Here is a 26,754-nt window from a genome sequence, read left to right as displayed (position 1 = left end):
TTTACATGTGTTGTTAAAGCAATCTTGAGCATTTAATATTCTTATTGTTTTTGAAAGTGACATCATTTTGATTATTTACAGTTCACAACTGTTAACCGCCGCTGGACGGAATGAAATTGATTCTGAACACCCATCTTGTTGTGTGACCTTGACAAACTCACTTCTAGTGTTCATGTGCTTGTGTTTCCTGTGGATTCTCTCCACATGGATGACCACGCTCTCTGCTGTCTGATTCTGCTGCTGCTCTTCTAGTCCTCTCTGTGGCCCTGGCTGGTGGCATAGTGCTGAGCCCTGGGGGTGGACACCTGCCTGCTCCCAGCCTGGGGAGCTGCTCTCATTCACCACCGGGGACGGCGCTCGCCTCCCCTGTCCCTGGCTTGAGTCTTACCACAGAGGCCTGTCGGCGGGCTCTGTCAGTGTCACGGGCCCTGCTGCACCTGGCTTTCTGCTCTGTGGTCACTGACGGGGACCGCGGACGTGGGGCCAGCATTGCTCATGGGCAGCGTGGGCACTGGTCCGGGAGCTGTGGCCAGCCGTCACCTGGGCTGAGGGACGCCATCCAGAACTGCGGCTGTGACCCCCGTGTGTCAGGGACCCGCGGCCTCATCCCATGGCAGAGGAAGAGCTCGCCTGACGAAATTTCCTGACGTAATTTGAGGGCCAACTGCTATTCTTCCTGTTAAAAAGTTTTCGCCTGCAAAGTCCAGTAGCCTTGGAGATTTCTGAGAAAGACTTTTGATGGTTGTGCTTTTTATTTTTCTATTTGTTTTATCTCATCTCCTGCTTATCCTTTCCCCCTCTTTCCCTGCCTTCTTCTGGATTGAAAGAATTCTGGTTGTTTATACACTCTTTGAAAGTTAGATACTGCACTATGATTTTCAAACTTTTTAGCAAAAAAAGCTCCATAATAGGTTTTATTTATTTTGGTGCCAGAGATTGAACTCAGGGTGCTTAACCACTGAGCCATCCTCAGCCCCTCTGATGTTTTATTTTGAAACAAAGTCTTGCTAGGTTGCTTAGGGCCTTGCTAAGTTGCGGAGGCTGGCTTTGAACTTGTGATCCTCCTGTCTCTGCCTCCCCAGTTGCGAGTTACAGGCATGCGCCTCTGCACCCTGCAGTAGGCTATATTTTAATATCTCTATTTCTTCCTTGGGTAACTTTCTTTTTCCTCTTATATACTGGGAGTTCTCTTTAGCTGCTTTATGTTGATTAGACTTGCCAGAGGCTCAGCCTTCTCTTACTCCTCGAAGAATTGATTCTCCCACTTACTTTTTGGACCCTATCAGTTGATTTCTGACTGTGACAATTAAGTCCCCTCCATCGTCTCTGCAAGCCTGTGTGCATGGCCATGCGCAGCAGGGATGCTGTGGCGCGCCCCTGAGGTTCCTGGCCTGGCTCTGGAGGAGCTGCAGTTTGTGCCTTTGCTCCTCCACCTGAGGCGCAGGAGAACGCCGCGTCTGCCTTTCCCACTGCTGAGCTGTGGTGGGCAGCGGGAAGGGTGGTGCGGAACCTGGCGCTGGGCGCCCACGGGCCGCAGGCACCGCTCTGCTGAAGTTGGGTTTCTCAGGCTGAAGGCTCAGCCCTTTGCTGTCAGCTTGACTTTTCGGACGCGGAGACGGAAGCCTCCCAGCAGCGCACTCTGAGGCGGTTCCTCCAGGTTTCCCGGGAACTTTCTCACTGTTCTTACCTGGTTATTCTACCCTTGTAAGGAAAGTGCTCCGAACATCCCTGGGTCCTCAGGTGGTCTGTGGAGGACCAGGAGGGCTGCGTGAGGACGGCCGACCACTGCCGTGTTTTAATCGAGTTCTACCTACATACTCGTCAATACCATCTTTTTCTGACCTCCTGGATCACACGGCATCTGACTTCCTGCAGAATTTCTCTCCTCCTTTTACTCGCCCTGCCTTCTGTCTCTGGTGCGCATACACTTCGGTCTCCTCTGGGATAAAGCCTGCTGTGGATCTCCTGCCGCCACTGCCTGCTGGCGCCCTGCAGAGGAGCGCTGACAGACAGCCGCTGCCACGCCTGCTATTTCAAGGACTGTCTTCACTCTCTTCACGGACACTCGTAGCATTTTTAGGTTTGTTACGGATGACATAAAGCACTGCCATGCCTGCTATTTCAAGGACTGTCTTCACTCGCTTCACGGACACTCGTAGCATTTTTAGGTTTGTTACGGATGACATAAAGCACTGCCACGCAGGGTCCTGCCCGAGAGGGAGCAGGTCTCCAGGATCCTAGACCTTTCCTTTTGAGGACCCGGGCTTCCTTCTGCAGAGCGTCACGTGGCCGCGGTCCACTCCTGTCCTTACTTCCTTCTACGATCTCCTCCCCACTCCTCTCTCACCTCACCCGGCACAGCAGCCACGGCCCAGCCTGGCCTGCGAGTGAGGGGTGGGCTTACATTTCAGAGGTGGGAGAAAGCCAGGCAGACTGAGCCCGGGCTGCTGCCTGAGACCCTCTCCTCCGGGCCGCAGAGAGGATGGGCCGATGTCCCCACATGCTGGGGAGGGCCTGGTCACTCTCCAGGCCTGCGGTCCACCGTCCACAGAGCCGCTCCTGCTGTTACACGGTCTCTCACACCCTCGGGGCCTGGCAATCCTCCTCCGGACGCCTTCTCTTCCGCCCACACGGGTCTTGGCATCTCCATCTTTCCTGTTCCGGGTTCTCTGAGAACAGAGACTGTTCCCCAATTCTGAAACGTGCCTCTGCGAGGTCATCCTTACCTCCTTGTTCACAGGGCCAGCTGTTCTGCTGCCCTGTTGGCCACGTCTGACCCCCAGCCTGAGGCCGACCACCCGCCTCGGCTGTGACTTAGGACACGTGGGTGCAGGGCTTCCCAAGCCCAGTCCCCAGCTTCTGGTGCCTTTTCCTAGAGCAGGGGCGGCACTACTCCCCCTGGCCAGTATGCCCTGCTGGACCAGGAGACTTTCATATTTTTTAAAAGAATTGTTTAAAAAAAAAAGGAGGGGGTGCTAAGATTAGCTCAGGGGCAATGTGTTCACCTCACATTTGCAAAGCCCTGGGTTCCATCCCCAGTTCCAAAAAAGAAAGAAAGAAAGAAAAGAGTAAGTAATAAAAAAAACTTAAGAATAATATGCAACAATGTGTTAACTTTCTGTCACTGTGACAAAATACCTGAAAGCAGCAACTTAATTGAGGAAAGACATATTTTGGCTCAAGGTTTCAGATCATGGTCACTTGGTCCCCTTGCTTTGGGCCTGTGGTGACAGAGGCCATCATGGTAGGAGGCTGCTTACCTCATGGCAGCTGGGAAACAGAGAGGAAGTGGGTGGGGTCCCAAAGCCCTCTTCAGGGGCACCCAGCTTCCTATCCTAGCACCTCTTGAGCAGAGGCGCCAGCTGGGGACCAAGCCTGGAACACATGAGCTTGTGGGGACACTCCAGAGTCAGAGCAGAGCAGAGACCCACTAGGTTCACAAAGCCTGAACTCTTCCTCATCTAGTCTTCTGGGAAAAACTGCCAACTGCTGCCTGAGAGCAGATCATCCCTGGGAGCCCACAGGGACTGGTTCCAAGACTCCCTGCTGACGTCGGCTCTGTGATCTTGAGCCCCTGATGTAAGGGGACTGTGTTCACTTGCAGCCACACCCCCCCAGGTGCTTCAGGTTCCCTAACACCCGCAATCCTAATGTGATACACATGCCTCATGAGCAGCTGTTACGCTGCAGTGTGCAGGGAACAGGGACAGAGCGCAGGTCTGCATGTGCTCGTACGGACACAGGATTCTGCCTGTTGTTTTTAATACCTTCGGCCTGTGGCTGGCTGGATCGGTGGCTCAGAATGGGTGTCCTGAGGATGGACTGTGTCCACCCAGGTGCTACACTCACCTCACACCTGGAGCACATCCCAAGTGTACGGCCCTGAGCCCTGCTCTGCGCTCCCTGACACCTCCCTACAAACTCCTATTTGCTGGGCTGTATTTCAGAAGCAACCACCCTGACCCTAATTCTTGGTAACATGTTTTTTGCATGATGCTGTTTCTGTCCAGAAATGGAAGAAAGCATGGGGTGGTTATGGTCCCAGGGGTGATGGTGACAGAGGCTGGGTGGGTGGGGGCTCACACACTGATACCAGGGCATAGGGTCTCATTGTAGCTGCTGAGTCCTGGCGAAGAGCTCGGGGGGCCAATGAGCTAAGGCTGAGCAACAGACCTCCTACTTTTTTTTGGTAGAGATTTCATTGCAAAAAAAAACAATGTTGCAAGATCACTAAGTGAAGGTTTAAAAGCCACCAATATGACCATCAGTTTATACATTAGGCCAATAAAACATAGTCAGTGACGTTACCTGTAGTCATGTACTATTTTCTTTGCGTTCTCCAGTTGTTCGTTTGTTAACAGAATGTTCCTGGGATCCGTCACAGTGAAGAAGTGATTGGCTCGCCCGATAAAAGTGCTCTGATCCCATCGAGGCTCCTGGATGTTGATGTTCAGTGGCAATTCCCCAGACATCGTCCCGAGCTAGAGGCAGAAGACAGACGAGTAAGGCCCACCGCCGCTGCAGACTCCAGACCAGCAACTCGCTCTTCACGGTGTCCTGGCTCTTTCTGCTCACGAACATCATTCTGGCACAAGCGGCAGACGGGCCACCTCAACCAGAGCCGTCACTGCCCATGGTCCCAAGGCATCTTAAGCAAACGCTAACCATTCTCCACACACTTCCCTCTACAGGTACACGGCACTACCTATTCCTAACTTGATGGGAAACCTGAACTACTTCAGGGAAAACAGAAATACAAAAGGGTCTCACATGACAAGCACAGCAACAAGGTCCGAGTGGGAAGCCCTTCTCCTGAGGGGAACGCCCCGCGCCCAGCTCCACCTTCCTTCTGCCCCAACGGGTGCTATTCCCCCACGAGTGACTCTGGATGCAGAGGGCGCAGGCGCCGGACCTCAGGGGGTCCAGCCAGGAGGCAGGTTCTCGCCCGATCAGCACACCAGCCGCTAACAGGAGCCCCACGCACCTGGGCACGGTGAGGAGAGCACCCGCCTCAGCCCAAGATGCCCTCGAACATCTCTCCTTTTATAGCAAAACAGTGTCTATACACAGAGCCTCGTGAGCTTTACATTCCCCCCACGGTCATTAACCCTTTCTCCGGGTAACATATGCTTACTTTAGAACTGCACTGTGGTGCTGTAGTACATGCTTATTGTTCTCAGAAATACAAGCTTGTTTTAGAAAATAAACACAATCTCCCACGACTGAGCCCCTGGGAAGTAAGCACCACAGATGTTCCCATTTGTTTCCCTGCAGACGTCTTCTAGACACATAGTCATGTGGTTTGAAAAAAAAAATTAAATGTACTACCCTACTTTAATATCATTTATGTCATGACATCTATGCCACTAAATCATCATCTGAGGTATAAAATAATGTTCACGTTGTCTGTATTCCACCATCATATAGAACACTGCATCCTTGTCTGAGAATTTCTTCACCCAACTGACAATTTTCTTGAACTTGACCTTGCTGCCTGACGTCAACAGGTCAAAGGACCTAACCTCTACGAGGGCTCCGAACCACGGCTTTCCTGTACCCATCTCTCTTCCGTGTCTAACACCTGTTCTGGTGGAGCTCTCTCCAGGTCGCCGTGACTTACTTCTTCAGTGCCTCCTAAGCTCGTCAGGTGCATGCCAGGCACGGGGACGTGTCAGCGGGCCCAGTGACCCAGGAGGCTGAGGCAGGAGGAGCACAAGTTTGAAGTCAGCCTGGGCGATTGAGGGAAACACTGTCTTGAAAACAAAAAGGCCGGGGATGTGGCTGAGCGGGAGCGCACCCCTGGGTTCAATCCCCATTATCTCAGGAAGAAGAAAAAAGGTCAGATGTAAACACCAGCCACTGTGTGATCTGCACTTGGTCAAAATCTCCAATGAAACGCTGCAGAACTGAGCCCGTTAGGGCCACGGCTGGAGGGGTCTAGAGTACGTGAAGCAGCGCGGGCCTTACAGCAGAAGCAGACGGTGACGGAGCAGAAGTCGGGCCTGCCACTCTCCAGGCGGTTGGGTGACAGACGAGACAAAGCCACTAAATGCTGCTGGGAACACCTTCCTCCAAGGTCATGAGGTACCTAAGCAGTGCCACACGGCTCCCTCTGCCGAGTGACCACTGTTCGTCCTCTGGTGGAGAAACCTCGTTCTGTGACCCTGGGATCACACACTTGGCTGCCTGGAATCTCAATGAGAAGGTGGAGTCTCCGCTGTGGCACGGAGGGGGTAGGCTCTGCAGCCCAGGAGCAGCTCCGGACCCGGGCTGGTGGCCCCAGCATTCCAAGTCCACCTTCACTTGACAGTTTCCAAGGACACAGGGAAGTGGGTCCACGCTGTGATCCTTCTCTGAGCCCCTCAAGATACTGCCCCCCTCAACTCCACACAAACCCGGCAAGGGCACAGGCTCCAGCAGGCCCGTCTTTCCCTCCAGGGGCAGCACGCGGCTCTCCGCTGCGGCCAGCCAGTGAGGAGGGTCTGTGCCCATGGCTTTCTCCTGCTGGTGTGGGCAGGAGCAGAAACCCAGGGAGACACGGACTCAGGGGAGCAGGTCGCTGCCTTCCACACGCGTGTCTTCTCACAGGGCTCTCTGCAAAGAGGTCTCTACTGCTGGGGAAATCGAGAACACGCTCCTGAGCAGAAGACGACCCCAGGCCGGGGCCTCCCAGGAACGTCTGGAGGGCCTTGTGACCCTCGGGTCCTTGTCTCGGCTTCCTAAGTTAGCCCTGGTGTCCACCTGACGAGGGCTCAGTGTGACCCCGGTGTCCTCCTCTGGGCTTCCTAAGTTAGCCCTGACGTCCACCTGACAAGGGCTTCAGCTGACCCTCAGGTCCTTGTCTCGGCTTCCTAAGTTAGCCCTGGTGTCCACCTGACGAGGGCTCAGTGTGACCCCGGTGTCCTCCTCTTGGCTTCCTAAGTTAGCCCTGGCGTCCACCTGATGAGGGCTTCAGCTGACCCTCGGGTCCTCCTCTCGGCTTCTCCTCTCGGCTTCCTAAGTTAGCCCTGGCGTCCACCCGATGAGGACCTCATTAGTGTGGGGAGGACCGCTTGCCTTTTCTAATCCCCAACCCCATCAGAGCCCCGATTTTTATGATTAGAGTCGGCAGATATCCAACGACTCGGTCAAACTCTTGTCTAACGTTCTCAAAGCTAATTTTCAGCCGCTGGACGTCACGATGGACCTGTGGCTACTCAGACTCTCGCCCTTTGGGCCACACTTTGAACTTACTGTTGTGTAGACTGCGAAAGTTGTTCATCCTGAAGGATCACTGAATAGAGGCCAATCACATGACTGAAGTGAACCAGAAACCAGGACGGCTCCCTCCCATTTTCTAATGGCCGAGGAGGCATGAGTCCCTCCCCTCCGTAGACCGTAGTTTAAATAAAGAACAGAAGAAATTCTTTGCAGGAAGTCTTGTGCCTTGGTTTTTCTAAAAGGTCTACCGAGTCCTGTCATCTCTGTGATCACTGACGGCACAAGGACTCTGTGAGGGATTCTTCAGCTACGTCAGTAAACGAGGAAGACACTTCCTGCCCCGGAGCTGCCACTGGGGAAAGGTAACGAGAGGCACAGACAGAAGCAGACCGCTCGTCACACTGGAAGGTGACATGGTTTGAGCAGAACCAGAGAGGACATGAAGGACCATGAGTACAGCAGATGGCATGTCCAACAGGCGGCCTGAGCAGGCCTCGGTGGGAAGCCAACGCTGGAGCAAGACCAGAGAGCCATGAGGAGTTAGATCCTGTGGGAATCTGGGGGAAGAGCCTTCCAGGAAGGGGGAAGGGACCTTGCAAAGGCCTGAGGCAGGCTCATGTTCCGTGTCTTCAAAGAACAGCAAGAAGGCTTACCCTGGGGGAGGTGAAGAAGAGGAAAGTGAGGAGAGGGAGAGAAAGGGAGAGAGGGAGAGGAAGGGAGAGAGGGAGAGGAAGGGAGGGAGGGAGAGAGGGAGAGAAGGGGAGAGGAGGAGAGAGGGAGGGGGAGGGGGAGAGGCTCCACAGGAGGGATCTGGGCTGGGTCAGACTGCGGGGTCCTGTAGCTGCTGACCGCCTTCGATCAGAGGAATGAGGTCATCTGACTTAGAATTTAGGGCATCTCTGGTGCCCCGTGGAGACGGTGGGGAAGTCAGAAAGGGAAGGGGGAGGGGACAGCCACCAGGAGAGCCAAGGCAGGCAGCGCAGGCTGGAGTGCAGCAGGGAAGTCCCGGGAAGTGCTGGCTGCTGGGCGCTCTGTCCACGGAGCCAACAGGCCTTCCCGACAGCTCCAGGGTGGGCTGTGGCAGCAGGGCTTCCAAGGATTCCGGTGGAACGACTGGAGGACAGTGAGCCTTAGAGGGAAAATGGGAAGCTCCCACACAGACGTGTCAAAGGTGAGATGCCGAAGGGCACCCAAGGCAGGGGAATGCCGAGCGGAGATGTGGAGGTGGTCAGCGGGAGTGGGCAGCAGAGGCAGAGAGCCAAGGGACCCAAGGGCTGGACGGGAAGGTCAGGAAAGGCAGTCTGAGCAAAGGAGGCTGGGGCGGGCGTGTGGGAGGTCAGGAGGGTGCGTTCTGCAAGGCAGGAGAGGCGAGCACTCGTAGCCTGGTGTCCAAGGAACTCCTGGCAACTGTCACCTTGGTTTTGGGTAGTGAGGAGGGCCACACCTCCCGGGGTCAGTCTGGCAGACAGGACACTCTGAAGACAGCTGCCCGTGCAAATTCTAAGAACTCTAAGCAGTGGGGGCAGCAAGTGTGGAGAGACCCTGGTGCCATCCGTGTCCCTGCCCGGGCCCGACAGGAACTGGGCTTTCCTGCAAAGCCTCTGGCACAGACCAGCGGTTCTGGACACACCAGAAATCACCTGGACAGCTTCCCGAAGACAAGCCGTACCCCTCCTGGTAGCGATTCTGACCCCGGAGCCCTGGCACAGGCTGAGCGAGGACCTCCGGCTAACGGGCAGTCCGTGAAGCTGAGCATTCCCTCCCCACGTGCTGGTGCCCCACCTGTGCCCTCACTCAGCCTGGACCCAGCTGTGACGCCCACCAGGGGCAGCTGGTCCCTAGTTTCCCAGAAAATCAAGCACGTGATCTTCTTTCCAAGTGAAAGTCTCAGGACGCACACTTTACAGAAGAGGAAAGCAGGAGTCTGAAATGCCCAGCAAGGGAGGAGCAGAGGGGCTTGCGCGATCCCTGCCTTCCGACTCCTGGTTAACCCACCTTAGCTCAGACGCTGGAAAGTCCTGTCGATGACCTCGCACTTGTGATGGGCAGAATAATGCCTGGAAACTGAGAAAATGCCACCGCACACCTCGAGGGACTTCCGGTTGTGGTCAGGCGAGGACCCTGAGGTGGAGAGATTATCCTGAGTGCTCGGGCGGGACCAGTGCCATCACAGAGCCACATAGGCAGAGGGTGGGCAAGAGGGCTGACGCCCCACCAGGTCACGGGCCAAACAGTGCAGGTGGCCCCTGGAGCCAGAGAAGGCAGACAGGGACTCTCCTGAGGGCGTAAGCAGGCCTGTCCAGTCTGGACAGCTGGCCCCAGGGCAGTAAGAGGAAATTTTGTCATGAATTTGTGGTCATTTGTAAAAACAGCACTAGGAGACAAATACAGCACCCTTTCGCCGACTTGAAAGGATTCCAAGCCAGGGGTGGTACAATCCCTGGGGTCTGAAGCAGGAGATCCCAAGTTCAAGGCCAGCCTGGCAACTCGGCCAGACCCTGTCTGGGAACACAGCTCAGAGGCACAGCACCTGGGTTCAATCCCAGCAACGCAAACAAACACAAAGGGATTCCAGTGGCACCACACTGGCACGAGACATACCGACTAGACTCGACTGCTGCATTCCCAGCCTTGGAACTTAAAACCTGCAGAACAATCAGAAACGCCAGGCTACTGTTCCTACAGAAACAGCTGCTCTCAAACCAGATAAAGTCTTAATTGACTACGACCTCTCGCTCCAATTACACAGGCCTTTTCCACTCACAGCTACGCCCACGAGCACATGAACAGCTTTCCCTTTCTCCTTGCCAAATGAATCGTCTTCATCACTAGTACGCCTGCCTTTTTAACTTGCCCTATTTCACGTGAGTCAGCGGGCACAGCAGGGCAGGGAGGGCTGTCAGGCTTAGGACCAGGCACAAAGCAGAGCGGAGGAGAGGGCCCCAAAGTGAGTCTGGGGTCTCCCTTGGCAGGGCCCCGGCAGCTCTACTTTGCATCAGATGCTGATGGGGACAGGGAGCAGTACTGGCTGCCCCGAGGTGGTGGAGCATACCCCCCTCCTCCTGCCCATCTGGTCAGGAGGCAGCGTCCTAGGCCCCGGCTGCTGGTGGTCTCGGCACAGAGGCTGACCTGGGACACCAAATGCCTTCGTAGAGAAGTGCATTAAGTGCTGGCTCGCGGTTCTGACATATTCATGGCAACACAAGCTGAGGGTCCACAGCAGCTGCATCTTGACTAGGAACAGAGCGAGCCTTCAGGTGGCACACCCTCACGGGGCACAGTGGACGGCGGGAACCACCAGGCTGCCCTCTGCCGCTGGACTGCCAGCGTGTGGGAGCAGAAAGCTGGTAGGAAGGAACCAGGTCTGGCAGAGGAGGCTCTAAATGAGATGGAGGGGTCTCCGCAAAGGCCCGTTGGGAGGCTGGGGGTGCAGGGCTCTCATAGGAAGGAACGGAGGAGCAGGCGGGCAGGCTGCAGGCTGAGCCGGGCCTCTGTCATCCAGGACATGTGCTCTCCTCTCTTCTGGGAACACGGCAAGGGACCACGCCTCCCAGCTAGTTCCTGTGGCTCTTCTTAGGCAGATGGAGCTTTTACAAGTTGAACTACAGGCCAGTTCACGTGCTGCCTGTTAGCTGACACACGGAACTACCTACCTACCGCGGAAGGGAGTCCACAGGCCACCCGGGGCTCTGGGTTCTAAGATCTAGAGAGTTAGCACCCTAACTAACCATCAGAGCAGGTGGGCTTCTCCCTAGGATTAGTACGCTGGGCCAACGGCAGGGGACTTGAGGGTCAGGGAGAGGCAACACCCTGGCAGAGGGGCAAAGGTGATCCCTCTGCCTAAGACAACGGCAAAGGAGTGGCCCTGTTACCAAGCCACTGAGGGTCAGAGAAGGTCTCAGAGAACAGGGTACATCTCTGCCACCTGCAGATGTGGCCAGGATGATGGAAACCACCATACCTCGGGGCTGGGCGGGGCCCAGAGGTAGAGCACTCGCCTAGCATGTGGGAGGCCCGGGGTCTGAGCCTCAGCACCGCGTATGAATAAAAAAACAAAATAAAGGTATTTGTGTCCCTCTATAACAAAAAAAATATATTAAATAAAAGAGAAAAATACCATGTCTCAAAGGGTGGGTTGCACACGATGCCAAAGAATGTTCAAGAACACAGTGCACGTGAGCCCAGCAGCTCTGTACCAGGTGCCACGGCGGACAGGGTGTTCGCTCTGTCACGACTACCTGAGGCTGTGACCGTTTCAGCCTCCAGACACTCGGAGAGCCCGCGAAGGAGGCCACCAAAGGCATGCAGCGCCACCTCCAGGGTCCCGCTCAGAAGAGCCAAGTGAGGAGGCCCGCGGGACGCGGCTGCCCGCCAGAGGCCAGCTGATGAAAGAACGGCAGACCCCGGCCACAGAACCTCAAGCTGGCAGAATGCTGCTGCTCCACACGTCCATTTTCCATGGTCGGAAAGGGCAGCGGCTGCAGAGTGTGGAGAAGCCGTGGAAGCCGTCCAGGCCCAGCTGGAGGCAGATGAGGAGGGGAATGGCGTCAGGAGACAACAGGGCGCATCTCTTCCAGACGTGCGGCCAAGCCAGGCGTGAAATCTGACTTCAGAGTCTCCTTCATGAATGATTTTAAAGAAAAATTGGGATTTTAAAGGTATTAAAATATTTGTGTGAGAAAAAAATGGGATTAGAAAATTTCTGTGGTTGGCTGATGCCACTTGAAGCGAAGAGATTTAAGTGACTTGCCTACTAATCACCATCAGCAGCTCCTGACGGCTCACTCTGACACTCGCGCAATGAGCCAAGGATGTTGGCTATTTGGGACCATGAATAACTGCAGCATTATGTGTATTAAGATAAGCCAAAAGATGACTCTGTGTGCTACATTTGTCGAAAGAGTCAACTCTTCACGGGGGAGTGACATCGCTGGTCTGGTCCTGCACTTGGAAAGACCTGGAGACGCAGAGGGCATGAGTCAAGAGAGCGAGCAGCCTGTGAAGCAGAGCCTCTTCCATGCCCCAGCACACGGCAGACGCCCTCCCACCCGCGAGGAAGCCCTTCGCGGAGTGCCTCGGCTGCTAACCTAGGCAAACTGGACTAAAGAGATTTCAGAAACACCCATGAGATCAACAGGCTGAACCTGCTTTGAAATCTGCACTAGCTTCAGTCACAGGAAAGTCCAAAGGCGCAGCAGGAGGAAGATTCCGCGGTCACGCTGTGTCCATGCCAGGGGCCACCAGAGAGGCTGGCTAGGTCCATCTTCCTGAAGTCACTGGTGCAGCTGCATCCGTCCTGGGGGGCACTGGCCGTTCCTGGCTGCGCACTGTCGGATCACACAGGGTGCAGGCGGAGGACCAGCCTGGGTCCCGTGCAGGGCGCCTTCCGCCATGAGAACGCTCCCCGCAGGAGAACACTGCCCCAGTTAGGATCACCCAGACGTGCCACAGAGCCACCCGGGGGCTAGCTTGGCTTGAATGCCAAGCCACACTGCCCCAAAGCTGGCCTCCAGTCATGTCACCTGGACGCCCTGTGGAGGGGCGGGAGGGTGCTGGAGGGCGACCTGGGTGGGGGTCATGAGCCTGTGCTTGTAGAGACGACAACCCAAGTTCACATCAGCTCCCAACTACTCGGAGCCCCACCTACTTTAACCAATGGCTCAGGGATCTGCTCTTCATCCCCAGCTGAGGACATGGCCTGCTAGTGACCTTCACCATTACCAGCCACCCACTCCAGAGCGTCCCTGGACTCTCGCACCCAAGCCTCACCATCGACCCGACAGGAGGGCAGCTGGCTGGGGAACCCTGCTGCCTGGGGAAGCCCCGGTGACCTGGGAGAGCACCCTCTTAGGGGATCTGAGTCAGCAGAGTGAAGGTGAACCCAATCCTTAAGCAGCGTGCCACAAACAGCCCAAGACCAGGTAAGTCCGGGCGCCATGACGTGGAAAGAACATAAACGTGAAAACCATGGGACTTGAGGAAGCCAGCCTGCCCCACCAAGTCACACAGGCTTAGCAGAAGACACAGGGGCGCCCCCACTGGAGGCTGTGGTCCCACTGGGTCCCTGGCACTTCTGACTCCATGACCCAAGACTGCTCGTGCTGCACGCTGAGCCCATTCCTCTGGCTGGTTCCTGTCCCAGGGAGCTCCCTGCCAGGGGACCCCTCCTGAGAATCTACCCTGATAACCTACGGACTGGGAACTGGAACAGTCCAGACTTGCGTTCTGATGTCTCCCGCTTTCTCTGGGTGAGCTGCTTTACACCCCTGGGCTTCAGGTTTCTCATCGACAGAATAAAGGTGGGAGTGGGCTCACAGCGGCGGACTAAGAAGCTGGGGTGTGCAAGAGGGCTTTCCCTAGCGGAGGGCAGGCTCCAGGACAGTCAGCTACCAGCAAGGAGCCTCCTGGAGCAGCTCTGGTCCACCCTGGCAGCGGCCTTGCCCCAGGACACCATGGCTGCGAAAAGTGCAGCTTGCTGCCCCAGCTTCCCAGACATGACAGAAAGGGCGAGGAAAAAACACTCTCCTAGATTAACTGCACTGCAAGCTTTAGCTACCTGCCAAGGAAACACTTAACTGGGATAAAACTAACTTTCCAAAATCACAAAACAGGTTAGCAGGGAATGTGCTTTCTCAGGGAATTAGTAACAAAGACCTTTAACTTTGGCTAAAGATTAACAATGACAACCAAGTAAACTGGAAACTTCTTGTTGGTTAAAACTACTGGGTTTTTTAATTTTTAATTTGTGTGTGTGTGTGTGTGTGTGTATGGTACTGGGGATTGAACCCAGTGGCACTTTACCACTGAACTATATCCCTAGTACTTTTTTATTTTGAGACAGGGTCTCACTAAGTTGCTAAGGACCTTGCTAAATTGCTAAGGCTGGTCTTGAACTTGCAATCCCCCTGCCTCAGTGACCACCCCCACCAGCTGCTGGGGTTACAGGCATACACCGCTGCATCTGGCAAAACGACTGCACTCTGAAGCATTTAAGAAATCATCCTGTTGCTATCTGATCAGCTGGGGGCAGGCAGGTATAAAACCACCTACCAAGATCACTGCTGTCCACTGTGTGGGGGACAAGACTGGGGCTTTCTACGCATTATCAGACTGCCAAGTTCTCATTGGCACCTTCCAGGATATTTCCCCTATTTTACAGAGTTGCCTGGAGAAATCAAGCTCCTTGCTCAAAACAACGCAGTCCAGAAATGGCAGTTCTGACTTTGTATCACATTCTCGACCCTTTGGAGGCCAGAGGTGATGTATCTGCAGAGGACCATGACAATAACTCAAGGAACCTAAGAAGCAGTCTACTAATTTCTAATTGGCTTTGTAGGCCATCTGTATGGGTATTCCTTTCTCTTGGGTGTGGCCACACAGAAGATTAAATGATAGAAAGTGAATCGAAAGCCAGGAATTGCATTTGGCCAAAGAGCATTTCCACTTAGCAAGGGATCTGTGCTGTGTGCTCTTCCCTGCTCCTGGGATGGCGCTGCACGGAGACACAGGGCTGTCTGGAGTCAGGGAGGCAAGGAGAAGTACCGCCTGTCCGACTAATCCCCCTCCCTCAGTGTGGCTCTCACCTTTCACTGCCTTTGAAACACCCACAGGACAATATGCTTAAGGTTCATATTCTAGTCTTCAAGACCAACTTTCAGTCGCTGAAGCTCTAAGGACAGGTAAAGTTCTTGCTCATTTAGAAAACTAAATGTACTACCCTTCACTTGAGACTGGCACCAGTCTAAAAATGACAAAGGCTACCAAACCACTTTGGATGTTTCAGCTGAACCACAGAACACCAAAGAATCAACTCAAAGACTAGACATGCCAAAGTCCACGAGGGGAAAGAGCTGCTCCCTCCAAGCTGGCACTTTCTGTACCTTCCCCCAGGCATCCCAAGAAGGGTTCCCGTAACATGACTCTCAGATTCTGCAGGAGGACCACCTCGTTGTCAGGTTCCTCTCTGACACCTGGAACCACTGCTGTCCCTTCCCCCATCCCCACGGGCTAAGTGCCTGTTCCCTCCATCTGACCCAGAATACACACCCAGTGATTTTACAGGGGGCAACTAACAGAGTCTTCTTTCCAAACAGGATCTGTTTTGCAAATGAGGCACCTGCAGTCCCGGGAGAAGAAAGGACCTGCTGGAGGTCTGAGAACTTCTCCGAAGGGCTTCCCTCATCCTCCTCAACAGTCCTCTCTCCTTTCTCCCTGAGTGCAGAGTTGGAGAGCTGCAAAGCCCCTCTGTACCTGCATCCTAAGAGCTGTCCATGCCCCCAGCCCTGGCTCCTATGACAACACCTGGACCAGGGAAGAAGCTTGACCGAATGGGGATGGACAGAGAAGAAATGGTCGAGAGGCAGCCAAGTCCGGCAGAGCCAGGCTTCTGCATACCAGCACTGGGCAAGGGCTCACTGCGGCCTACTTGGCAGAAACAATTGCCTGGTGGGGGGTAGTGGGGGAGACAGGCTAAGCAAGACCAGCACAGGCCCTGTGGGCAAGGAGAGCAGCCACAGGTATTCAGTTTACTTCAACTAGTGACAGGTGCTGTTGGCGTAATGAGGGTGTGGGAAGGGGCAGTTTTAGGCAGCATTCCAGGGAGCATACCTTTGAGTTATGCTTTGAATACCCAAGTTAGAACTCAGATGGCCTTGCTCTACCAAAGGCCAGCTGTGCGACCTAGGGCAGGATACTCAATCTCTCTGGGCCCGGATCCTCACTTGGATTATGACAACAGCAAGCACCTTGCAGGGCTGGAAGAATTTCAAAGTCAAGGGCTCTAAATGCCCTGGCGCACGCTTCCTGGTACCTGGGTAACTGACATTCTGGGGAGGTTAGCGCCCTGTGACACGTGGCAAAGATCAAGAGAGAAGGGCACGGTGCCCAGGGGATCCTACAACTCCAGGAGTCCGCTTCCCAGCACGTGTCTCCCCACCGAACTGAGCTCCAGGGCGGAGGCCGGTGGTCTCCTCGCAGACCTCCGAGCCCGCCGGGCGCCAGGAGCCAAAGGGCACGGGGGTCGGGTCTCCTGGCCACCTAGCGATGGCTCGCGCCCACCCCGTGGTGGCCAGTCCTCGTGGCAGCCATCTTGGGCGCCTCCCGCGGCGAGTTTCGTCAAGCCGTCGCGGGGGACAGCAGTGCAGGGCGCGCGGGGCGTGGACAGAGGAGCCCCCTCCCATTGGGGGCCAGAGCCGCCCCCGCCGGCCCGGGGGTCCGGGATGCTGGCGACAGGGGGCGGCCAGGCAGCCGACGGCAGGGTCCCCAGAGCGCGGGGACCCCGGGCCGAGCGTCCCCAGGCCCAGGAGGCGCCTCCGACCCCGAGCGCGCCGGGCCCCCGCCCCGCCCCCCGCGCGCCCCCCGCCCGCCCGGCCGCACCTGCGACTCGCCGCCGCCACCGCCGCCGCCCTCGCCGCTCTGCGCCGCCGCCGCCACCGGAAGCGCCACGAGCCGCGCCTCGCAGCGCGTCCTCGGCGCGCGTTCCCGGCGCGCGGCCGGCCCGGGAGCCGCGAGGCCCGGCGGGGCCCCGCGCGGAGGCTGCGCGCGAACTCGGCCCGCGGCTCCCGCGCCCTTCCTGGCGCCGCGCCTCGGCCAAGCCGGCCTCCTCATTCGGGTTCCCGCCCGGACGCCTCCTCCGTCCTCCCCGCCACCCCGGGGCCATCGTGCACGCGCTCACTCCAGCCCGCGCTTCCCAAAGTGCGGCGCGGCACCGCCGCCGCGGGGTGGTTCTAGGTGGTGCCGGGCGGGAGCGCATGGTCTTGGAGGGTGAAGGGCAGGCTGCCAGGGAGGCCCAGACAGAAGGCCGGCGATTGTGGAGACCACCGTGGCCAGCCAGCGGAGAGGTGGTTGGCTTCTCCAACCAGGTTGGCGCCAGCGTAGGAGAGAGAACAGTTGGATCCTGGCATATCGTCAATGGCACATTGCATCGTGTTCTTGGGTAGAAAGATTCCATTTCTAAAGACAGGAATTCAGCTGGACACGGTGATAACTTTCCCAGCTACTCAGGAGGATGATGCGGGAGGAGCTCAAGCTTGAGCAACTTAGCAAGTCCCTGTTTCAAAATGAGTGTGGAAAGGGCTGGGGATGTCGCTCAGTGGAGGACACCCTGGGTTCAACCCCAGTGCCGCCAACAAACAAATTAGGTACATGTGTACACATATAATGCACACGCTCCCTTCGCCCAAGGACCGGTGAATGTAGTGCATTTGCAGCAAAATTCCGGCTGCACTAGTGTGTGTGACTGTGTGTGTGTGTGTGTGTGTGTGTGTGTGTGTAACTTAACAAGTTGACTGTAAAATGTATATGGGGAAAATAAAGAGCCTGAAAGGAGCTAAACAATTCTGAAGGAAAGAGCAAGGCAGGGTGACGACCTGGGGATATTAAAGATAATTACGACAGGTAGTGCCTATGTAGCAGGGTCAACAATCCTGGGCACGGTCAAATGGAGGTGCGGCTACCCTCACCCCTGCATATGTAGGAACCTGCTATGGCTGGCATCACAGATCTGGGGAGAAGGTTAGGTATTTGCTAGACAATGCTGGCACAGTTGAATCCCGACCTTAGACCACATTGAAAACTCAACTGCAGATGGATCCCCGTATGAAAAAGCGAACTTCCAAAATTGAAGCAATATTTCAGATCTTCCGGGTGGTATTCCTTGCCCTCAGAATTCCTATGAACATCTAATCAACTTCTGTGCTAGGATTGACACTGGGCGCCAAGGGTGCGGTGGCACATGCCTGTAATCCAGAGGCTGAGGCAGGAGGATGGCGAGTTCAAAGTCAGCCTCAGCAAAAGTGAGCTGCTAAGCAACTCAGCCAGGTCCTGTCTCTAAAAAAAAAAAAAAAGAAAGAAAGAAAAAAAAAAGAGAGAGAGAAAAGAATAGAATAGAAAAGAGAAAAGAAAGGGCTGGAGGTGTGGCTCAGTGGTCAAGTGCCCCTGATTTCAATCTCCTGTTACCACTAACCCCCTGCCAAAAGAACAAAAAGGATTCCTTCCTTCAAGAGGCCATGGAAACATATAGAAAATAAGTGAGTCTTGTTAAGGGAGTCAGATCCTACACGACTTGGTGAAGATTTGGGCCTACTTTTTCTTCTATTAGGTGCAGAGCCTCTGGGCTAGTGCCTAAGCCTTTGATTCACTTTGAGTTGAGTTTCCTGCAGGGTGACAGATAGGGGTTTAATTTCATTTTTGTTACATGTGAATTTCCAGTTTTCTAAGCACCACTTATGGAATAGGCTATCTTTTCTCTACTAAATGTTTTTGCTGCCTTTGTCCAGTATGAGACTCCCAAAGTGCAAGAAGTAAAATCAAGAATCAATAAGTGTGATGGATTCAAGCTAAAAAGGTTCTCAGCAAAGGAATCAATAACATGAAGATAGAGCCTATAGATTGGGAGAGATCTTTACTATATGCAACTCAGGTAGAGCATTAATCTCCAGGATATATAGAGAACTCAAAAAACTTAACACCAATAAAACAAATAACCCAATCAAAAAATGGGCCAAGTAACAGAACAGACACTTCACAGAAGAAGAAATACAATTGATCAACAAATGTGTAAAAAAACGTTCAACATCTCTAGCAATTAGAGAAATGCAAATCAAAACTACCCTAAGATTTCATTTCACCCCAGTCAGAATAGCAATTATCAAGAATACAAACAACAATAAATGTTGGGAAGGATGTGGGAGAAAAGGTACTCTCATACATGCTGGTGGGAATGCAAAAGGGTGCAACCATTGTGGAAAGCAGTGTGGAAATTCCTCAGAAAACTTGGAGTGGAACCACCATTTGACCCAGCTATCCCACTCCTTGGTTTATACCCAAAGGACTTAAAATCAGCATATTACAGTGATACAGCCACACCAATGTTCATAGCTGCTCAGTTCACTATATCTAAATTATGGAACCAACCTAGGTGCCCTTCAGCAGATGAATGGATAAAAAAATGTGATATGCAGACACACACACACACACACACACACACACACACACAATGAAATATTAGTCAACCTTAAAGAACAAAATTATGGCATTTGTTGGTAAATGGATGGAGCTGGAGAATATCATGCTAAAAGAAATAAGTCAATTCAAAAAACCAAAAGTGGAATGTTTTCTCTGATATGCTAATTCAGATGCTAATTCACAATTGGGTGGGGGTTACTTTAGATTAGGTAGAGGGGATTGAAGGGAGGGGAGGGGGCATGGGGATAGGAAGGACAGTAGAATGAATCAGACATTATCACCCTATGTACATATGTAACTATAGGACCGGTGGGATTCTATGTCCTGTATAACCATTATATATGATAGGTCAAAGTGCATTCTACTGTCATGTATAACTAAAACATTTTAAAAATTAAAAAAAAAAAAAAGATATTATTGAATTGTTGCCTGGACCAGAAGCAAAAGGAAAGAAAGATGCCTCACTTTTTGGACTTGAGCAGCTCCACTGTCACGTGTGAGAAGCCTGGTCCTTTTTCTCTGCAGGGGCAGATGCCTGGGATCCCCAGGGAGTCATCGTTTCCTCTGTGGTTTTTCTATTTCCTGAATGTTATTTTCTGCAATAAAAAGAACCGTTTTGAATTGTAAATTAGCACATGGAGTTAAAACTTAACATATAGGATCTTATTATGGACAATTAAAATGGAGTTTGCAGCATAAAACAAAAAAAAAAACCAAAAAGAAAGAAAACAAGTGAGAAGAATCCAATGTCAAACCTGCACCAGCGTAACATGGGTTGTATCAGCCAGGTCTACACAGGCACAGGGATGGAAATGAGCAGGCCAGCCGGGAATGGGCAGAACGGGCAGCCCTGGAGTGTGGTCCATACAAATGTGTGTCATCTATCGCCGCAGGAGTGCCACCTCTCAAAAGTTCATGATATGCAGCAAAAGATATTGTTCCTGAGTCCCTGATATGAGGGTTGGTGGGCAGTTCTGCAGACCTGAGCTGGACTCTCAGAGCTTAGTAAGGTGTCCATGGCTTGCTGAGGGCTGTGGATGGCTTTGCCAATCTTGGCGGAGCTCTGACATGTTTGGGGCTTCCACAGGAGCAGCTTGGCCAGCTTGGCTCTGCCCCAGTCTCATTCCTCCGGCTGCCGGACCATAGCCTGGCCTGACAACTGAGCATTTGTACCTACCACACCCTTTCTGTCGTCAACCTGGTGTTTAGATTTCCAGCATCCCAGTTTCTTTGGGGGACCACCCTCCTTCCCCACTTTGTTTGATCTGTTCAGACGGTCAGCCTTGGGACTTTATCTTCTCACGTCTGCCCCAGTCATGGGTACGTGACCTGAGCTGCATCACACAATTCCGAACTGGGACAAAGATGTCATCCCTCCCCTGGCCCTCTGCCACCCCGAGCACGTCACCAGGGATGCAGCGTTGCCCCTTTGCTAGTCTGCAGAAGGGAAGTGGGACTGAAAGATGTGAAAATTCAAATGACATCCGTTCATGTCTTGGTCTCAGCTGGACCTACCTCCCATACCTGGAAGCCATGAAATCTGCCCTCCTTTTCTGTCTTTCTTTTAACTCTTTTGAGTTAAGAACTCCCCTGAGTGGAGATTCACAGAGGTGGTGCATGGAGTGCAACTGGATTTGCAAAAATAGGAAAAGGAGGTAACAGAGGAAGGAGAAATGACATGAGGTTTGTAAAGCAGAAGACAGGTGGCTGCATGTGTTCCCAGCACTGAAGGTCGTTCAGAGACAGCCCCCGGGGAGCTACGGTGCTATTTTTGCTTACACTGAAGCTGAATGTTTGGGGATGCTGCTAGCCTTGCGTTGATGGGGTTGTAAAACCTCTGCACTTGCATGTGGACTTTGAGCTGCTCAGGGCTCCACAGAAGCAACGCCTGGTCAGCAGAGAGGAAGGGCTCCGGGCACAGTGGGAGTTCAGCCCGCTGAGCCAAGGCCCCCTGAGGGCCATGACCAGGCTTCATCCTGGTGGAGATCCGATCAGCGAGAGCCGATCTGTTTCTTCTAAATTAACTTCAATAAACACTTAAGATTTATTGCCCAAGTCATATTTGATGATAAAAGATACATAATCACAGCAACTTGGAAAGCATGGAAAAGTACTGTGCACCCTCCATGGCATCCCCAGAAGCCTCCCGGAAAGGAAGCTTTGGGTCTATTTCCTTGCAATACTTTTTTTCTCTTTTCTGGTCCATCAAACCTCCACTGGTCCTGTGTTTGAGTTTCTGTCCCGTAGTTGTGGCTGGGATGCACGTGGCAAGTGCCCTAGGTCCTAGGCACTATAGGCAGACCAACCTGGCTCTGCTTCCTTCTCTGACCTGCTGGGCCACGGGACCCCTGGACAAACCGGTCCCTTAAGCTCTGGGCCGTGGCTTCTTCACTTCTGAAGTGGGTGGAGGCTGGCATTGCCCCTGGAGGGATTGTGAAGGTCGCCTGAGATCACACTCACAGAAGTGAACTCGAGAGCTGTCACTTACCAGGGGTTCCAGCCTTCTGATCCCAGTCCTCCCGAAACCTCTGTGGACACTTGCCTCATTACGTTTAAACCAAGCTTGACATCCCTGTCTTTTCTCGAGCCTATGAACCCTTTGAAATAAGAAACTCACTCTACTGGGCTCTGTCACCAGGGTTGAGTGGTACACCTAGTGGACGTTGCGTGTTTGCAGGAGACGTGGTCAGAATCAGGGTCCACGGGGCTGCGCTCTGCTTTCCTGCAGTTCACCAGCACTGCCTCAGTCCGCGTTCCATTCCCTGTTCTGGGGTCCTGAACCCTGATTCTGCACTGGTTCTTGCAGGTGCTGGGGATCTGCACTGAAGGGAATCAGTCTACCCCCCACCTCACGCAGGGGCCGGTCCAGGAGGTGAAGACGGACAAGGACACAGAATAGGCGAGGTGTGTGCGTGTTAGCAAGTGAGGTAAATGGATTAAGAAAGGAGGGATGCAGGGACCTCGGTGGGGACGACCCTGGGGAAGATGCCCTTCCTCACATGGGCTGCTGGAGCAGTGGCACCACCGTCCGCCCTGCCAGGACTCCTTTCCCACCACCCCCCACACACGGGATACCAAGCGCTCTCCTCAAGTGATGGGGAGCCTGGAGATTCTGGGCTCGGCAACTCTGCAGAGCTGTGTGGAAGAAAGGAGGCAGAGGGATGACGGTCATGGAGCGCCCACTGCGGCTGGTGCTACCACCCACACAGTCACTTGCACACCCGCTGTCTCTGTCCTCGCTGCAACCCCGAGAGGCTGACCTCTGTGTCGGTCGGACTTCTCCAGGGAAACCGAAGTAACAGTATCTCTGCATTTGTCTTTCTCTGAATGCTCCATTTCCATCTCCCCATTCTGTCCTGTTCCTCCCATGCACAACCCATCCTTCCATCCACCCGTCCATTCCATCTCTCTGTCTGTCTATCTACCTACCTACCTATCTACCTACCTGCCTACCTACCTACATACCTATCTATCTGGAAAGAGATTTACTTTGAGGAATCGGTTCATGTGATTGTGGTTGACAAGTCTAAAACCTGCAGGGCAGCCTGGAAACTCAGACAAGAGTTGCTGTTGCAGCCTTGAGCCTGACTTCATTGAAAAGTTGGGTTTTACTCTTAAGGCCTTCAACTGGTTAGGTGAGGCTCACCTACTTTAATCCAGGGTAACCTCTTTAAAGTCAACTGATGGTAGATGTAAACCATATCTATAAAACTTCTTCCCAGGACAAGGTAACTTAGCATTTGATAAATGACTTGCTCAGTAGTCTAGGTAAGCTAACCTGTAAAACTAGCCCTCTCCTCTGATTTTACATCTGTATTTCCACCTTGTCTAAATCTCCAGTCTCTGGTCTTTTGGAAATGTGAATTGCTCCATGTATCTGCAGCTTTTAAATCCTCAAGTAGTTGCTGAGCAGTTTCATACATGCACCTGATATAGTTGGTTTGGTTTTATTCAGCTCTTCCTCACCTCCAATTTCACAATGAAGCCTGAGGTCTCATGGCACCTATTGTATTTTTTTTTTCATATGTTTGTTGGCCATTTGCATTTCTTCATATGAGAAATGTCTATTGGGTTGTTTTGCCCATTTACGGATTCAATTATTTGTTGATTGGGCGTTAAGTTTTTTTGATTTTTTACATATATTCTGGATATTAATCTCTCATTGGAAGAGTAGCTGGCAAAGATTTTCTCCCATTCTGTAGGTTCTTTCTTCACACCCTTGTTTCCTTTGCTGTGTAGAAGCTCTCTAATTTGAAACCATCCCATTTATTGATCATGAGTTTTATTTCTTTTTAAAAAACTTTTATTTCTTTCATTAACTTTTTTTTGGCAGCGATAAATATTTAAAAAAAAAATATTTTCATGCATGTATGTAGGGTACTAATACCTGTCTCATTCTACTGCCCTTCCCATCCGCACCTGCCCTACCCCTCCCCTCATTCCCCTCTGCATAATCCAAAGTTCCCTCATTCTTCCCTACCCACCCCCACTATGGATCAGCATCCACTCACTAGAGAAAACATGTGGCCTTTGGTTTTTTGGGATTGGCTTATTTCACTTAGCATAATATTCTCCAGCTCCATTCATTTACTGGAAAATGCCATAATTTCATTCTTCTTTAAGGCTGAGTAATATTCCATTGTGTATATATACCACAGTTTCTTTATCTACTCATCTGTTTAAGGACATCTAGGTTGGTTCCATAGTTTAGCTAGTGTGAATTGAGTTGCTATAAACATTGGTGTGGCTGTGTCACTTAAAATCAGCATGCTGATTTTAAGTCCTTTGGGTATAAACCAAGGAGTGGGATAGCTGAGTCAAATGGTGGGTCCATTCCAAGTTTTCTTAGGAATCTCCACACTGCTTTCCAGAGTAGCTGCACCAGTCTGCATTCCCACCAAAAATGTATGTGTGTACCTTTTCCCCCACATCCACCAGCACTTATTATTGCTTGTGTTCTTGAAAATTGCCATTCTGACTAGAGTGAGATGAAAATCTTAGAGCAGTTTTGATTTTCATTTCTCTAATTGCAAGAGATGATGAACATTTTTTCATATGTTTGTTGATCAATTGTACTTCTTCTGTGAAGTGTCTATTCAGTTCCTTAGCCCATTTATTGATTGGGTTATTTGTTTTTTGGCATTAAGTTTTTTGAATTCTTTACATATCTTGGAGATTAGTGCTCTATCCAAGATGTGGTAAAGATTTTTTCCCATTATGTAGGCTCTCTCTTCACATTATTGATTGTTTCCTTTGATGAGAAGAAGCTTTTTAGTTTGAATCCATCCTATTTATTGATACTTAATTCTACTTGAGTTTCAGGAGTCTTGTTAAGAAAGTCAGGTCCTAAGCCAACATGATGAAGATTTGGGCCTACTTTTTCTTCTATTTGATGCAGGGTCTCTGTTTTAGTGCCTAGGTCTTTGATCCACTTTGAATGGATTTTTGTGCAGGGTGAGAGATAGAGGTTTAATTTCATTTTGTTACATATGCATTTCCAGTTTTTCCTAGCACCATTTTTGAATAGGCTATCTTTGTCTAGTATGAGATAACTGTATTTATGTGGGTTTGTCTCTGTGTCTTCCATTCTGTACCATTGATCTACAATTGATCTATTGGTGCCAATATCATGCCATTTTTGTTACTATTGCTCTGTAGTTTAATTTAAGGTCTGGTATTGTGATGCCTCCTGCTTCACTCTTCTTGCTAAGGATTGTCTTGGCTATTCTTGATCTCTTATTTTTCCAGATGAATTTCATGATTACTTTTTCAATTTCTATGAAGAATGTCATTGGGATTTTAGTAGGAATTGCATTGAATCTGTATAATACTTTTGGTAGTATGGCCATTTTGACAATATTAGTTCTGCCTATGCAAGAGGATGAGAGATCTTTCCATATTCTAAGGTCTTCTTCAATTTCTTTCTTTAGTGGTCTGTAGTTTTCAATGTAGCGGTCTTCCCAAGTATTTTATTTTTGTTGAGGCTATTGTGAATGGAGTGGTTTTCCTAATTTCTCTTGCAATGGATTCATCATTTAGGTATAGAAATGCATTTGATTTATGGGTATTGATTTTATATCCTGCTACTTTGCTGAATTCATTTATGAGTTCTAGAAGTTTTCTGGTGGAATTTTTTGTATCTTCTAAATATAGAATCATGTCATCAACAAATAGTGATATTTTGGAGTTCTTTTCCTATTCATATCCCTTTAATTTCTTTTGTCTGTCTGATTGCTGTGGCTAGAGTTCCAAGGACAATGTAGAATAGAAATGGTGAAAAAGGGCATTCCTGTCTTGTTCCAATTTTTAGCACAAATTCTTTCAGTTTTTTTCCATTTAGGATGATGTTGGCCATGGGCTTAACATACATCGCTTTTACAATGTTGAAGTATGGTCCTACTATCCCTAGTTTTTTTAGTGTTTTGAACATGAAGAGGTGCTGTATTGTGTCAAATGCTTTTCTGCAGCTATTGAGATAATCATATGATTCTTAACCTTATGTCTATTGATGTGATGAATTACATTTATTGATTTCTGTGTGTTGAACCAACCTTGTATTTCAGGGATGGACCCCACTTGCTCTTGGCGCACTATCTTTTTAATATGTTCTTGTATGCGATTTGTCAGAATTTTATTTAAAATTTTTGTGACTATATTTATGAGGGATATTGGTCTGAAGTTTTCTTTCCTTGATGTGTCTTTGCCTAGTTTTGGTATCAGGGTGATACTAGCCTCATAGAATGAGTTTGGAAGGGTTCCTTCCTCTTCTATTTCATGGAATACTTTGAGGAGTATTGGCATTAGTTCTTCATTGAAGGTCTTGTAGAACTCAGCTGAGAATTCATCTGGTCCTGGGCTTTTCTTGGTTGGTAGGCTTTGGATGGAATCTTCTATTTCATTGCTTGAAATTGATCTGTTTAAATTGTGTATGTCCTCCTGGTTCAGTTTGGATAGAGCATGTCTCTAGAAATCTGTTGATGTCTTCAGGTTTTTCTGTTCTATTTGAATATAAATTTTCAAAATAGTTTCTAATTATCCTCTGTATTTCAGGAATATCCATCATGATATTTCCTTTTACATCATGAATTTTAGTAATTTGAGTTTTTTCTCTCTGTGTTTGTGAGTGTGGCTAAGGGTTTATCAATTTTATTTTTTCAAAAAAACAAACATTTGTCAATTTTTTGAATTGTTTCTTTTGTTTAAATTTCATTGATCTCAGCTCTGATTTTAATTATTTCCTCCTTCTGCTCCTTTTGGTGTTGATTTGTACTTCTTTGAGATGTAATTTTATGTCATTTATTTGTTGACTTTTTATTCTTTTAATGTATGAGCTTAATACAATAAACTTTCCTGTTAGCATTGCCTTCATAGTGTCCCTGAGATTTTGATATGTTGTATCAGTGTTCTCTTTTACCTCTAAGTACTTTTTATTTCCTTGTTCATTTCTTCTTTTATCCATTCATCATTAAATAGCATGCTCTTTAGTCCTCAGGTGTTGGAGTAGCTTCTATTATTTATTTTATCATTAATTTCTAGTTTCATTCTGTTATGATCTGATAGAAGGCAGGGAAGTATTTCTATTTTTTTTTC

At 51.0% G+C, this 26,754-nt stretch overlaps 1 protein-coding gene across 6 annotated transcripts in view; it reads right to left on the bottom strand.

Annotated features, from left to right (window-relative positions):
• The window catches only part of Sfxn1 (sideroflexin 1), a 37,357-nt gene extending 20,536 nt beyond the window's left edge, over window positions 1-16,821 (bottom strand). Inside the window, exons 1-4 of one of the 6 annotated variants that reach the window (XM_047556279.1) lie at window positions 16,576-16,701; window positions 9,196-9,321; window positions 5,621-5,696; window positions 4,309-4,481 (exon numbers count right to left, since the gene is read on the bottom strand). In XM_047556279.1, coding sequence (XP_047412235.1) covers window positions 4,309-4,481; window positions 5,621-5,653 — 206 coding nt within the window. In that variant the 5' untranslated portion in view covers window positions 5,654-5,696; window positions 9,196-9,321; window positions 16,576-16,701. Of the gene's footprint in view, window positions 1-4,308; window positions 4,482-5,620; window positions 5,697-9,195; window positions 9,322-16,575 lie in introns of all 6 variants that reach the window. The other 5 variants (XM_047556280.1, XM_047556276.1, XM_047556274.1 and 2 more) reach the window with 5 other exon arrangements.
• Window positions 16,822-26,754: the final 9,933 nt, after the last annotated feature.

Source organism: Sciurus carolinensis, chromosome 6 (genome assembly GCF_902686445.1).
Source record: "Sciurus carolinensis chromosome 6, mSciCar1.2, whole genome shotgun sequence".
Classification (NCBI taxonomy): Eukaryota; Metazoa; Chordata; class Mammalia; order Rodentia; family Sciuridae; genus Sciurus; species Sciurus carolinensis.
The sequence above is the reverse complement of the archived record's forward strand: the minus strand, read 5'-3'. Positions and strand labels throughout refer to the sequence as shown.